The 10,821-nt window shown below is 58.1% G+C and overlaps 1 protein-coding gene across 1 annotated transcript; it reads left to right on the forward strand.

Annotated features, from left to right (window-relative positions):
- The first annotated feature begins 2,700 nt into the window (after positions 1-2,700).
- Positions 2,701-8,082, forward strand: GPR37L1 (G protein-coupled receptor 37 like 1). The gene is made up of 2 exons (XM_006739639.3): positions 2,701-3,475; positions 6,626-8,082. Exons 1-2 carry the CDS (start codon positions 2,846-2,848, stop codon positions 7,427-7,429), a joined length of 1,434 nt encoding a protein of 477 aa, XP_006739702.2. The 5' UTR covers positions 2,701-2,845; the 3' UTR covers positions 7,430-8,082.
- Positions 8,083-10,821: the final 2,739 nt, after the last annotated feature.

Below are 10,821 nucleotides of genomic sequence, written 5' to 3' on the forward strand. Positions count from 1 at the left end.
CCTGGCCTTGACTTCTTTGGACTTCAGTTTCCACTTCTGAAAAGTAAGAAGGGTGGTGTAGATCATCCTTAGGGTCTCCTCCTGGATAAAAGTCTGTAAGGCTACACAAAGGAGTGGTTAAGACTTTTAGCTTTAGAGTTGAACAAACCTGCATTTGGATCCCAGCTGGTGTTCATGAGCTGTGTGTCCCAGGGCAAGTTACTTTACTTCTCCGAGCCCGGGGTACTAATGTCAAGATTAAGTATGGTAATTATACCAAGTGTTTAGCTCAGGGCCTGGCACTTGGTGAGTGCTCAGTAAATAGTGGTGACGATGTGGATGGTGACCCTAGTTACCAAAATAGCCACACCACAAGGCAGAAGGTAGTTTCAACAACAGCCTAAGTGCCATGGGCGTTTGGAAGCAGCTGACTCACTCGGGGGCAGGGCCAGGGGTCAGTTCTCCAGCGGGATTGAGAAAGCACAATTCCGAGGGTGGACCACAGGATGCTGGGGATGAGGGCTGGGTGCCCGGTGCATCTCCCACAGCTCCTCCTCCACCCTTCCCAAGCATGTGAGCCTGAGTCCTGGCCGCTCCGCTCTGCTGGGGGGCCGGGGGGCCGGCCAGGGGGGTGCTGGCAACAAAGGGGACAGCTGAGTCCTTGGCTGACCTAACTTCTGGGTGAACCTCTGCCTCTTTGTTGTGACACTCTGAACCCCAGACATGGTCAGTCCTTCAGCCACCTGTGCCCCGTGTCCCCGTGAAAAGGATGAACAGTAAGAAGCCGGAAAGAAAAATGTTTAAAAGGCCATAGATGCTTCCCTGACCTTGTCTGAGGGTATGTCAGTGTTTTTCTCTTCTTCTCTTGCTCCTCTTCCTTTTTTTCTTGGAATTCCTATTTTTATGCAGCAGGTTTGGGGCCCCTCTGGGTGTGGAGGATTTCCTGGTCAGGAAGTCTTCCAGGAAAGTCACTTCCAAGTTGCTCTGCTCCTGGGAGGCCCTGGTTGATGTTTGCTGAGTGCGTGAGTGACTTGCAGCTCGGGCCCCAGAGGTCCGGCTGCTCTTCTCTTGCTCTGGGCCATGAGGCGCGGGACACAGCGGCCGGCCCTCTCCTTGTTTTTAGTCCATTTTCTTCCGCTTCCTGGGGCTGCCTGTGGGTGAGGGGCTCCTCGGGCCTCACCCCGAACCCTCCCCTCTGTGTGCTTGCACCCTCTCTGGCCCCCTGACCCACCCGCGCCTCCACCCTCCTCTCTCTCCTTTCTCGGGAGCTGCAGATCATTTCTTCCCAGATCTTGACCCGAATGACTGTGGCCCATTCAGTTCCACGAGCGCAAAGCTGAGGCTTTCTCCCACCCTCACTCCACATTCTTCCCCGCACAGATGAGTGTCTCACTGTCCACTCCATGCCCAGGGATCAGCCAGAGCCCTCCAAGGCTGGCGGTTTTCCTGCGCTCTGCTCTTTGCCACCCTCCAGACTGCTGCCTCCCAAAGGGTGCCCCTGCCTCTTGTCCTCCTGCATCCTCCCGCTCCCGGCTGCCTGCTGAGACCCCAGCTGGCCATCAGGGAACCCTCGAAATAACCTGCTCAAGTCACTGGTCCTCTGCTCAGCAGCTTGTAACACTCTCCACTGCCTTTGGGATAAATGGAAACCCCTCGGCCTGGCAGACACAGTCCTTCCTGGTCCCTCCTCTGCTGACCTCTCCAGGCTCCCTGCCCCAAGCTCCCAGGCTCTCTCCCGCAGTCCCCTGCATCCCAGCCTCCTTGACATTCCTGCTGGCTCTCAGGGGCATTGCCCCGGTCACATCTCTGAGCCATAGCCCTGCTGTATCTTCTGCCCAGAGCGCTGACTTCCCTATCATCTGTCTGGCAGACACAGTCATGTCTCAGGAACCATTCAAATGCCCGCTCATCTGGGAGCCCTTCCAGATCCCTCCAGGCCCGTGTGGGTTCCCTCAGCGACTTGTCCTTTGCCATTCACAACATCTATCACACTGAATTATAATTACTTATTGACATGTTCCTTTTCCCCTCCGGAAGGAATGTTGCTTGGTGGCAGAGGTCTTTCACCCTTTTGTTTTCTGACTGTCTGGAGCATAGCAGGTGCTCAGTAAATATTGGTTATTGCAAATGTCCATCCATCACGTGTCTGGATCAGAATGTGGTTTTCAAGTTTTGATTTTGCTGCTTTCTGCGGGGAGTTCATGTGCTGACGAGACAGGCAGATGGACTGGTGCCTGTTGAGTTACGAGCTCTGGAGTCGGATCCGGGTCCTGGGCTTGGCTTTACCATGTATTAGCTGTGTGCTAAGTGACTGACCTCTGCAAGCCTGAAAAATGGTAATGGTAGCCTTTGCCCAGTCGAGCGGTTGTGCGGGTTAGTGGGGAAGTCAGCCGGGTGCTAGTGAGTGTTTGAGAAAGGACAGCGAGTGTTATCGTCTGGTTTCAAACGGAAGAGCTGCCGGAGAAATGTCTCCTGAGGCCGAGTCTGGAGGCCCGTGTTTCAGTCCCGGCTCGGCCTCTGCACACCGTGGGACCCTAGGCCAGCCACATTCCCTCTCTGGTGTCCGTGGTGGGAGCAGCTGGCCTCCGAGGGCCCTGCAGGTCTGACCTGCTGCCGCCCTGTGGGGCCGAGGAGGATGTCCTGGAGGGCGAGATGTGTGAGGGCAGCAAAGAGTGCTCTATGTCCAGCAGAGGGCCCTGCCCAGCCCCTGGCCAGCCGGTGGGAGGGAGCAGCTCGAGTCTACTGGAGCAGGCTGGTGATGCCAGATGCCTGACTGGAGGCGGACCAAGCGGCCCGCTGCCTCTCTCCGGTCAGCCCGGCGCTTGGGTCCCTCGCCCTCACCTGCTCTTCGGGGAGGCGTCCGGCCATGCGGCGGCTGTGGCCACTGGCCGTCTCTCTTGCCGTGCTATTGGCTGCGGGGCTGAGCAGAGTCTCTGGGGGTGCCGCCCTGCCCGCGGGCCGGCACAGGGCCGAGGCCCAGGAGCAGCAGAGCCGGTCCAAGAGAGGCACCGAGGATGAGGAGGCCAAGGGGGTGCAGCAGTATGTGCCCGAGGAGTGGGCCGAGTACCCCCGGCCCATCCACCCTGCTGGCCTGCAGCCCTCCAAGCCCTTGGTGGCCACCAGCCCCAACCCAGACAAGGATGGGGGCACGGCAGGCCGCGGCCAGGAGCCTCGGGGCAATCTGACAGGGACGCCGGGCCAGAGGCTGCAGATTCAGAACCCCCTGTACCCGGTGACTGACAGCTCCTACAGAGCTTATTGCATCATGGTCCTGGCCCTGGTGGTGTTTGCCGTGGGCATCGTGGGAAACCTGTCGGTCATGTGCATCGTGTGGCACAGCTACTACCTGAAGAGTGCCTCGAACTCCATCCTGGCCAGCTTGGCCCTCTGGGATTTTCTGGTCCTCTTTTTCTGCCTCCCGGTGGTCATCTTCAATGAGCTCACCAAGCAGAGGTTGCTGGGCGACGCCTCTTGCCGGGCCGTGCCCTTCATGGAGGTGAGTGTGCATCCTGTCGGAGCTCGGCTCTGGGCTGTCCGAAGCGGGCTCTGTGGGTGTGCCAGGACCCCAGAGGCCTGGAGCTCTGTCTCGCTTCTCATCCCGTTTGGGCAAGGAGACAGGTGCTGCATTGATTCCTGGTGGCTCTCAGGTAAACGCAGCCAGCTAAGGGGAGCAGGGAGGTGGGCAGGAGCTCTGGGGGCCAGCCCCAGCCCGGTCTCTTGCTTCGGGAGCAGCCTCAAGGCGAATCTCTCCCCCTTTCTCTTTGCTCTGAACCGTCCCCTCCCCTCCTTAACCCCCCTCCATTTGTCCACGCAGGAAATCGCTCTGTCCACAGTATGTCTCCTTTTCTCCCTCTTTGCCACTGCCCTGCCTTCTTTACTTCTGAATATCCTGCTTCTCCAAGCAGTGTGTGAAGGGAGATCCCAGTTTCCTGCAGCGCCCCCCAAAATCAAGTCAGTGTCCACTCCCCATGAATGCAAACACCAGAAAGAAAGTCCCTTCCTTACTGTGATGGTTGTTGCTCTCCGAAAGGGTGCCGGAGCCCGGGGGTGAGGGGCTCAGTATCAGCTCTGTCTCTGACACACTGGGTATCACTGGGCAGGTGACGCCTCCTGTCCAGTTTGCTTAGCTCCCAACCATGGGGTAGACCAGATGGCCCCTCTGGCAGGTTTCTTCTACAATTCCAAAGTAAACCATCATCCTCACCTCTGGGGACTTCCACCTTAAGACAGGTGCATGGGTGATGATGGAGGTGTAGATCATATACAGACACCTTAATCAAAACATTACAAAAATATACCAATCTTTGTGCATTTAGGCAAGATCCAGCAAGGCCAGCCACCGTGTCTGTGCAGGAGCACAAAATAAGCAAGCAGTCTTTTAAATTTTGGCTACATTGCGGGGAGTGGGTACTCACGAGGACGGGAGTGACTGGCCTCCCCGTGAAGGCTGCTGCTCTTCCAGATGCGTGGAGGATGCTGTGGGCCATGGGTCATGTGCCCGGGGTGGAGAAGGAATCAGGATCAGGCATGTGGGCCCTATTCCCAACTCTGTCCCCAGTTCCCCGTATATTAGTGATGATTTCATATTTGGACAGCCTGAGGCTCAGCAGTTGGTGCAGCCCCTCGCGTCCTTCCCAACCCGGGGAGACCACTTAACCGGGGCCCAAAGGTACTCAAACCTCAAAGAAGATCCTGCAACTGGGGCTAGCCTTGGCATCTTAGTTATCCTGTAGGGTGCAGAGCCCAGGCGCCCCGTGAGAGGCCGGACACAAGGACTAGGTGAGGAACCGGGCTTTACCCCTCGCTAGCTGAGTGACCTAGGTAAGTGACCTAACCTGTCTATACCTCAGTTTTGACCTCTGTAAGTTGGGGATAATAATAATAAAAACCATCTGAATGAATTCTTGAAAGATTAAATGGGTAATATCTACAAAGTCCTTAGCATTAAAATAATTCAGTAAGGGCGCGCCTGGGTGGCTTGGTCGTTAAACGACTGCCTTCAGCTCATTATCCCAGGGTCCTGGGATCGAGCCCCACATCAGGCTCCCTGCTCGGCGGGAAGCCTGCTTCTCCCTCTCCCACTCCCCCACTTGTGTTCCCTCTCTCGCGGTCTCTCTCTCTGTCAAATAAATAAAGCCTTTAAAAAATAAAATAAATAAAATAAAATAATTCAGTAAGTATTGGGTTTTGCCAGGAAAGGGAGAGGAGGAGGACAGACATATGGGAACTCTTGTCTGCATGGAAGCCTGGCCGTGCCTGACTATGGGTCTCAACATACCTAATACCCAGGCTGTGGCCTCCACCCTCCTAGGTTACTGCCTCCACACCTCCTAGAGGATGGAGATGGTCACGAGCTTGTAGAGCCCCCCCTTCAGGCTAGGTGATGGAGTACGAGTTAAAATACCCTGCTCTGGGGGTGCCTGGGTGGCTCAGTCGGTTAAGTGGCTGCCTTCGGCTCAGATCATGATCCCAGAGTCCTGGGATCGAGCCCCGCGTCGGGCTCCCCGCTCAGTGGAGAGCCTACTTCTCCCTCTCCCTCTGCCTGCCGCTCTGCCTCCTTGTGCTATCTCTCTGTCAAATAAATAAATTAAAAAAAAAAAAAATCTTAAAAAAAAAAAATACCCTGCTCTGGAACACTTTTATAGGGAGGATCCCAGGACGGACCCCAGGAGGGAGCAGGAGAAGACAACTTGGAATTTGATTTTTTTGGTTTTGTCCAAGCCCCAAAGGCTGCTCATCCGCAGGGCTCCCCTGCCAAGGGAGGGGCGCGGGTTCTCACAAAGATCACTTGCGGGCAATGCTAATGAGCCAGGGATTGTGTTCCCCTGGCCAGAAGAGGGAAGAATTTGGACAGAAGGGGGGATCTGAGCACAATCCCTGAGTGTGGTCGAGCATCATCCGACAGCTTGGGAGGATTCTTTTCTTCCTCTTTTCTCTCTGGCACTTTCTTCCCCTGCTGCTCTGGCTTCTTTCTCTTGGCTCCCCGGGCGAGTTTCCTCAGTGCTCAATGAATAGCATCCGGGAGGGTGGGCCCAGGCTGTTTTGGAGGGGGGCTGCTTCCCCACACAGCCAGGCCCTGGGCTTATTCTGGATAGGATGGGGAGAGTGAGTGTGTATGTGAGTGTGCGTGTGTGTATCTCAGCCATATTTCAAAAACCTTTCACCTGATGCACATAATGGGATGTGGGAATGGAAGGACCTGCAAAGACCCAGAACTTCTATGTCTTTGTCTTAATGCCTCATTCGAGATGATTTTTCAAAGTCTCAGAGAGCATAAGGGTCTGTGGGACCCAGGCCATTCATTCCCTCGCCCAGGAGGCAAAGAAGCAAGGTGGAAAGAGTGGGACCGGTCTGCACGTGGACCTCAACTCTGCCATTGACCGAGTCACTTGTCCTGCCTGAGCTAGTTTCTTCCCGTGTGGGATTGTCAGCTGCAAGGATTTGGTGACAGGGTGTGAAGTGCCTGATGCCTGACGTGTGAGAAATGCTCACTAGATGTCATTCCTATCATTTCTGCACTTGCCACTCAGCTCCCCGTCTAGGCTGGAGACCAGGCACCCTGCCCCCTCCCCCCAGCCCCCACCCCCCGCCCCCAGGCCCTCTGGCTTTGACCACATGCTCCTCTCCTCCACACCTTTGCCCACAGGTCTCCTCACTGGGAGTCACCACCTTCAGCCTCTGCGCCTTGGGCATCGACCGCTTCCACGTGGCCACCAGCACCCTGCCCAAGGTGAGGCCCATCGAGCGGTGCCAATCCATCCTGGCCAAGCTGGCCATCATCTGGGTGGGCTCCGTGATCCTGGCCGTGCCTGAGCTCCTACTGTGGCAGCTGTCGCAGGAACCTGCCCCCACCACGGGCACCCTGGACTCATGCATCATGAAACCGTCAGCCAGCCTGCCCGGGTCGCTCTACTCGCTGGTGATGACCTACCAGAACGCCCGCATGTGGTGGTACTTCGGCTGCTACTTCTGCCTGCCCGTCCTCTTCACCGTCACCTGCCAGCTGGTGACGTGGCGGGTGCGGGGCCCTCTGGGGAGGAAGCCCGAGTGCCGGGCCGACAAGCATGAGCAGTGTGAGAGCCAGCTCAACAGCACCGTGGTGGGCCTGACGGTGGTCTACGCCCTCTGCGCCCTCCCCGAGAACGTCTGCAACGTTGTGGTGGCCTACCTCTCCACGGAGCTGACTCGCCAGACCCTAGACCTCCTGGGCCTCATCAACCAGTTCTCCGCCTTCTCCAAGGGGGCCATCACACCCGTGCTCCTCCTGTGCACCTGCAGGCCGCTGGGCCAGGCCTTCCTGGGCTGCTGCTGCTGCTGCTGGGGGGGGTGCGGCGGCGCCTCAGCCGCCCGCGCCTCGGACACCAAGCTCAAGGCCGCCGCGCCCTCCTCCATCTACTTCCACAAGCCCAGGGAGTCGCCCCCGCTCCTGCCCCTGGGCACGCCTTGCTGAGGCCAGGCTCCAGCCTGGGAGAGGCACGGGGGCAGGGGCACGGAGGGGCGGGGAGGGCGCCCCCCCCCCACCCAAGCCTGGGTCTGGTGTTTCTGCCCCCATAGGTCTCGCTTCTCTGCCGTCTTGCTCTCTAGTGATGGACTTGGTTCCTCCTGCCGGGGTTTGGGTTCAGGCACAGCAAAGCCCCCTCCGTCAGCAGGACCTTCGCTGTCACTCTGTGGGGCCTTCCAGCCCTGGGCTCTCAGCTGGTGGGTGGTGATGCTTCCGGGTCCTTAGAACTGCCTAGAAACTCTCAGTCCCCGCCCCCCTGCCCCCCCCCCCCCTCCAGCTGGGAGCCAGAACTTCACCTGTCTCGGTCTTGGAATCTGCTATACTTTAGTTGGGCCCTCTCTAAGTATCATCTTCCTGACACTCATCCATCCTAGAATAGGGGGTCCTTTGGGGGTCAGCCCTACCTGGCTCTTCTCTGGACCAGATCTTCCCCAGCCTTGGACACCTCCTCTTCCTCCTGGCAACTCCCCTCCTTCCAGAGGATTTCTCTCTCCTTCCTCTTCCTTCTTTGACATATCCTGGGTTGCCCTGTCCCCACCTCCCTTGGTGGGTCCCCCTCTGTAGCAGGCCCTTCTTCAAAAACAATAAACTAGGTAGAACTATCCCTGTGCCCACTGGAGTTTCTTGTGCTACACCCTGACAGTGCCCAGATGCACCTGGCCCTTCTCCAGGACAGGTGGGACCCTAGGGGGATTCCTCCTGGCCCCCTCTGGCCCCTTCTGGCCTGTGGCTGATATCCTGCCCAGCCCAACAGCCCTATGGCTTTTGAGGGGCAGAGTGGAGGGAGGGCTTGGGAAGTAGAGACTAAGTCTTCATCCTGACGTGAGCCTGAGCATCCTTGGGAAGTCAAAAGGCTTCTGGAGCCCCCACCTCTGCTCCTCGCTCTCCACAAAGCCCCCATTTTAGAGAAAACAGCAGCCTTCCCTCTGTGAGCCCTGGGGGTTCCAGCCCCTCTGACTCTGAGAGAGCTGCTCTTGTTCAGTTTCTTAGAACAGACTGTTTTGCCTGTAGACGGCCCAGCTGCCTGTTCCCCGTCTGCCCCCATCCTGCCCCCACCACACCCCCTTCCTGGCAGCCAGAGCTCCATCCTGTGCCCACAGGGACCCTTCAGCTCCTCCTGCTGGTCCTGCCCCAGGTGTCCCACTTCCACCAGGTCCCCCTCTGGGGCCCTTGCAAAGGCCCCCTTAACCTTGTTTGGGCCCAGAGAAGCTGGCCCGAGGTCAACCAGAAGGGACACCTTGGCCTAGGCCACAAATCACTCCCTGCCTCCTAAGCCCAGCTTCCTTCAGAACCACCCTTCCCCATCCAAAGTGCAGCTGCGGGTCCCACCAGCAACTTCTGGCTGCCAGGTCTACCTAGAACCTCTACAGGGGGCCTTGGAAGGGCCCCAGGGACCCGGGATAAAGAGGGACAGTGGTTGCTGAGTGCACTGGGCCCCATTCTCCTCTGTCTACCCCACCCACACCCATTGGCCTCAGCCCGGCCCGGACCCAAGCCTCCTTCCCCCCGCCCTCTCTTGGGGATCTTAATGGCCTTGTTCTCTCTTCCTGGCACCCACCCCCAGGATGGGTGACGCCAAGAGAGAGGGAGGCCGTTGCTAAGTGATGAGGCCGCCATGTGCTGAGGAATGACACCCACCCATCTCTCAGCAGACCTGTTGCCACAGCGACTGGAGCCTTCGGCTTTGTCTGTAGAAACTTAAGATGGGTGGGTGGGGGGCAGGTTGGAGAGGGGGCCAAAGGCAGGCTTGCGGCACTGAGGTCACCAGGGCCATTTCTCCCACACCCCCCAACTTCCTCTCTACCCCCACTCCTACCCCCAGTCCTAGACTCACCAGGAGCTTCCCATGGGATGTAGGGAGGGGGCCTGGGGTGAACTGAGGTAAAGTCTGGCACCGGGAGAGGGCTGAGGATGGAAGGCTGAGGAAAGGGGAGGGGGGGAGCCTCAGCATCCTGTTTGGGAGGCCTTTTCCAGAGGGCACCCCCCCCCCACACACACATCCCTGTCTCTCCCTCCTGCTGGTTGGCCAGCTCAGAGCTGAAGGGAGGTGGGGGGATGGTGTCTCCGGGGCCCAGCCACCACCTCGGCCTCCCACGCCTGCCAACGTGAGTGGCTTGCAAGATTAGTCAGCAGGCCAGCAGGGCCTTGGGAAAGAGCCACTGTCCCTCCAGCCTGGGCCAGCTGGGGGAACAATGTGGCATTTGTTGCTTAGGGGTCCCAGGCTTGGGATGGGGGAGCAGGTTGGCACAGTGGTGGGCGGTGGATTTGAGCTGGGATGCTCACAGGCAGCGCAGACATTCTCCCTCTCCATCAGGGCGGACTTTAGACCAGCCCTCAGACCCCTGATCCGGGGTGGGGTGGGGTGGGGTGGGGGGGGGAGGGCAACCCACTGAGCCTCCCCCTCCGCTGGGAGAGCACCAGCGCTTCGCGGTGAGAATCGCCTCCCTCCAATCAGACTGGATGGTTACTGAGCCTCTCAGTTTCCTCATCCATAAAATGGGAATAACCCCTCTCTCAGAGGACTACAGTTGTTAAATAGGACAAGATACATAAAGCATCTGGCATGACGCCTGGCACCTTTTCTTCCTTTCCTCCTTTTGGGAAATGAATTCTCTAGTACTACAGAGTAGGTTTGGCCAGGGTACTCTCAAAACTCATCCAGGCTTTGGCGCTTCAAAGGGCCCCAAGCATGAGGATTTACAGATAGACGCCCAAGTCTGTTCCCTGCCCAAGTTTCACAAGTTCTTCAGGCCCTATTAGGCACCTGCTGTGTGCAGACAGGGCAGTAGGAGGATGCCTACTTGCTCGTCACCAGCTCATCCTGACTAATCTCAGATGTTGCCCCTCATCGGGGGATTCAGGACGGGGAAAGGCAGGTCAACCCTGACACCTGCCCCCGTCCTGCTCCCCGTATGAGTGACAGGCCTCTTCCGGCCTCCCAGGCCGGGGGCAGCCTCTGCAGCAAGGGGAGCACAGGGGCAGGCTGGCCCCAGCTTCGACCTCCTTAACCAGGGGGCACATTTCCTATTCCTTAGAGCTGGAAGACACCCTAAAATCATTTTGCTCCCTTTGCCAAATTCCATGCACGTTCTTTCCTCAGACTCCCCTGAGGCAAGTGATTTCTGACGAGAAAAGTGCCTCCAGGAGGAAGCCCTGGGCCCCAAGAAAGGGCTGGTGAAGTTCAGAGCCAACAGGCTCAGAACTCTGAGCCCTGGGCTCCCTGCTCCCAGATCTTAGCAAACCCTGTGGCTCCTTCTTCCTACAGAGGCAGGACGAGAGGGCATGGAGCAGCTGTAGGGGCCTGCTCCATTTTCCGGCGGGGAGGGAGGCTGGGGGGGGGG

The sequence above is a fragment of the Leptonychotes weddellii genome, chromosome 6, assembly GCF_054177405.1.
Source record: "Leptonychotes weddellii isolate Sample4059 chromosome 6, ASM5417740v2, whole genome shotgun sequence".
NCBI lineage: Eukaryota > Metazoa > Chordata > Mammalia > Carnivora > Phocidae > Leptonychotes > Leptonychotes weddellii.

What these genes read in the sequence shown, in the direction of transcription:
- GPR37L1 (XM_006739639.3), top strand. Translation starts at nt 2,846, where the DNA reads ATGCGGCGGCTGTGGCCACTGGCCGTCTCTCTTGCCGTGCTATTGGCT. An exon ending in GGGCCGTGCCCTTCATGGAG is followed by an intron (nt 3,476 to 6,625) that starts GTGAGTGTGCAT and finishes CTTTGCCCACAG; the next exon opens with GTCTCCTCACTGGGAGTCAC.